The 3,820-nt window shown below is 34.3% G+C and overlaps 1 protein-coding gene across 1 annotated transcript; it reads right to left on the reverse strand.

Moving 5' to 3' along the window:
- Nucleotides 1–763: 763 nt before the first annotated feature.
- On the reverse strand, nt 764–3,814 carry LOC112462617 (fatty acid synthase-like). Its single transcript, XM_025028501.1, has 3 exons — nt 3,431–3,814; nt 3,124–3,368; nt 764–1,568 (listed from the first exon to the last, which is right to left on the reverse strand). The coding sequence occupies exons 1-3, from the start codon at nt 3,740–3,742 to the stop codon at nt 779–781; spliced, it is 1,347 nt and encodes a 448-aa protein (XP_024884269.1). The 5' UTR covers nt 3,743–3,814; the 3' UTR covers nt 764–778.
- Nucleotides 3,815–3,820: the final 6 nt, after the last annotated feature.

Raw genomic sequence — 3,820 nt, forward strand, 5'->3', positions numbered from 1 at the left:
CCGCGGCAGCTTGCGCCGCGCACGGGCGCGCTCATCGCCAACGTCTTCCTCGCGATATTCGGAGTCGGAAAAATGGCCGCGCAGTGATTAGACGCACGACGTGTGCTCTGTGCATTTTTGATTGTGACTACACATTGAAGTGCCCACCGCAGTGATTACAACAGCTGCCGAGATACTGCATTAACATGTAAAGCGACCGCTCATCCAGCTCTATTCGGGTACATCAACACGACGACTCAGGCTCACATGTGCGCGAGTGCCGATCGCCACGTGTCTCACCGGCTCACGGGCGATTCATCGAAGAGGACGGCACTTAATATAATTGCCTCTCATTTACACGGACTATATACACATCTCATTTTATACACCGCTCATCGATTCTCAGGTCAGATTGTATCAATTTCGACGCATTAAAGACGGCTCAGATTGTGGTCTGAGTTACACAAAAATAAAGTGAATATTTAGTTAACACCTTCCACGTGTGTCCTTCTCATCCCGCTTCCATCGCCGGGATTAATCAGCGATTTCGCGAACACATAATAACGTAATTTTCTAGTTTCTTTATAATAAATTCGGTTTAAATTTAATTAATTTTCTTGATTTGTTATAAACATTGTTATAAACATTTAATTCAGAGTCTTTATTTCGAATTTTTACAGTATAAGCTTGAAAATATTAATCAGAATGAAAATGACAATGCGACAAAGTCGAGTGGTCTTACGGACCAGAGAGTGGAGAAAAAGGACTCGAAAATAAGTGTGACTAGCTATAGAGTTAACTACACTATATTTAGAATGTCTCTAATTTGACATAAACAATTATTTCGTACCGTAATTAAATATCTCTGTATACGTATATTAAGAAATAATCTTACCTTACCAATATGTTTTCCAGAGGCCATATATCTAAAGGCAGCTTCTATTTTATTTTTTTTAAAGACTTTTCTACACAGCGGTTTAATAGCGCCATTTTCTAAACCTTCCGTTATTTTCTTCGACAGCGTTATCTTTCGTTCTAAACTTGATGAATGTAATTTATCTAATAAAATACCGTAGAAACTGATACCTTTAGAGAAAATAAAAGAATCCAATGAATTATTGGAAACCATATCAAATTTTCCAATTTCCAGAAAACGGCCACCATTTGCTAAACAGCGAACAGATGCTTGCAATTTCTCTTCGGCTAAGGAATTCAATACGATATCCACTCCACGACCTCCTGTACGCTGCATAATCATTTGTTCAAAACTTGTATCTCGGGAGTTTCCAATATGATCTTCGGGAATAGAGGGAAAAGTTTCTTTCATAAACTGTCGTTTCTCGACAGTTCCAACTGTCGTAAACACTTCACAACCTTCATGAAGGGCAAGATGGATCGCAGCTTGACCAACGCCACCAGTACCCGAATGGATCAAGATTTTGTCTCCTTTTTTCATTTTACCCTTTATATGCAAGGCGTCATAGCACGTAATGTACACACACGGAACCGTTGCTGCATCTTCCATTGTCCATTCATCGGGTACATTCCAACTGAGGTATTCGTCAGGCACGCAAATGTTTGTCATTCCTCTAAACATAATTTTTTAAAGTACACTGGTCAACAAAAGTATTGCAACACACAATTTATATCAAAATTTCGTATAACTTTAAATAAGCATATTTCTGTGAAAAATTGTCGTATTTGAAACATTTTTTTTCTTTCTAAAGTCTATACTTTAAGGGCTTTTTGTTAGATTTTGAATTTATCCTCCACCCTTTCCTGCAATCTTTTCAAAAATAAGGACATGTTTTGTCTCCAAAAATTGTAGGGTTGGTAGTCCAACAATGAACCGGTAGTACACTTTGAACCATTATTGCAATATTTCATAAATGTAATGTTGCTAGATTGTGCTTCCCAGTAAGCAAGAAACGTCAAGAAACATTTTAACTACATTGCATTAATGTTAAAACGTTGCTGTAATGTAGTTAAAATGTTTCTTAGTGTTTCTTACTTACTGAGTTGTTATCATGCAACGACTCGCATTTGAACCCCTCTTTGGCTCTCCAATCAGTCGGCAAATCGCGAGTAGGACGGCCGTTTGAGGCCACATTTTGTGATTTTTGGGTGACAAACTAAGTTTTTTTCGTAAGTTTTACGTATTTTTCATGTTTTTGTTGTTATATCTATTATTTTTTTCATAATTATATAATTTTGTGTATATATTTTGCTTTATAATTCTGTAAGCAACTTTCTTCTATTGTGCATTATTTTACCGTATTTTTTGGAGATTATCGTAAAAAATGTTATATGGTCTACAATAAACCATTTTGTCTTACTACAGTTATTTGTATTATAATTACCTTTTCTTTAAATAAACATTTTAAAACATAGTAAAATTAAAATAACACTAACAATTTACATGTATAAAACATGTGATTTATTGTTAAAAATGGCTAGGTTTATTGTGTACACACCCCTGTACACAATGAACCATTTGACATTGTTTTAAAAAAATCGAAATTGTGGCTAAACTTTAAAAATAAGTTATAAGTCATCTTACAGTATGTAGCCAACTAAATTCATGAATTGTATGTAAAAACACAGATCTCCAACTCAATAATTTAGAGATATATAAGCTTATGAAATTTACATGGTTCATTGTTGGACTATACATACTCTATATAATTTGTGTGCTGATGTCTTGTAAAAGTTATATGGTAATTATATTTATTATATAAATCGCTTTGTATCATGGATTTTTGCGATTCAATCTGTCATGCTTAAAGTTTTGAAAATTTTCGAAATTTTGTAAGTGTTACATTTTACTAGATTCTATTCTTCTGATAATTTGTTAATTTGTTAAGGGTCTCAAAAGACAATTATTTACGCTATTTCTTCATGTTTGTTTGACAATTTCTGCATATTTCTACAGCATATATGGAAAGGCGTTATTTCAAGTTCATATACATAGCGTATAAGTTAGAAATGTAGAAGTTTATTTTCTATTTTATCTGAAGCATATTTTCAATTAAAATCAAATCTAATGAAATTGAGATTATATTAAATATTAAACTAATACTGCTAATAAATATAGATATGGTTCTTTTATTTGGTAATTATTGATAGAGACAATCATTATTTTACCCGTTTGAGCACATTCCCATTATTCTGCGTCCACGCGTATCAAACCCAACAAATTCCAAGCCAATGGGACTATCTAAATAATTGCTTTCAAATAATCCGATAGATTCGGCAGTAATTCTACCAGTAGCCAACATAATATCTTTGAAGTTGAGAGGTGCATAAATTACACTAACGAAATTTTCACGCTTAATGTAGGAAGGCTTTTTCTTTTGTGCCCAGCAGAGAGTACTCAAATCTCCTTGTACCTAGTACAAAGAAACATAAATAATTACAATCTAATAATAAACAATAAAACTTCTTGACGCACCATTTGTCTAACGTAGGAGTTCTCTACAAATTTTGGTTCCAACGATGGTAATGGAAAATGCCTGTATGATCCCCAAACATTACCGGAACGTATAACGTTTATGGGTAGGTCCAACTGTAGCTGCTTCGTGTACAATGGTTCTTGCAAAGAAAATGTAGGCGCTTTGTCATCTTGAATAAATACGCTTCTAATTATTTCGCCGCCTGGTTCTTTTCGCAAACAATTAATAAAACCAATTAGCCCGCATTCGAAGTCTTCTTCCGAGACGAGAATTATCTCCGTATCTACACCAGTCTCGTTTTCTACATTCATGATTGATTTCAGTTCATCTACCCATGAAAATTCGTAATTGTTCACATGTACAATCCGCTGGTTTCTCGCAATATTTTT

Source organism: Temnothorax curvispinosus, unplaced genomic scaffold (genome assembly GCF_003070985.1).
Source record: "Temnothorax curvispinosus isolate PA1 unplaced genomic scaffold, ASM307098v1 QBEX01012582.1, whole genome shotgun sequence".
NCBI classification, from domain to species: domain Eukaryota; kingdom Metazoa; phylum Arthropoda; class Insecta; order Hymenoptera; family Formicidae; genus Temnothorax; species Temnothorax curvispinosus.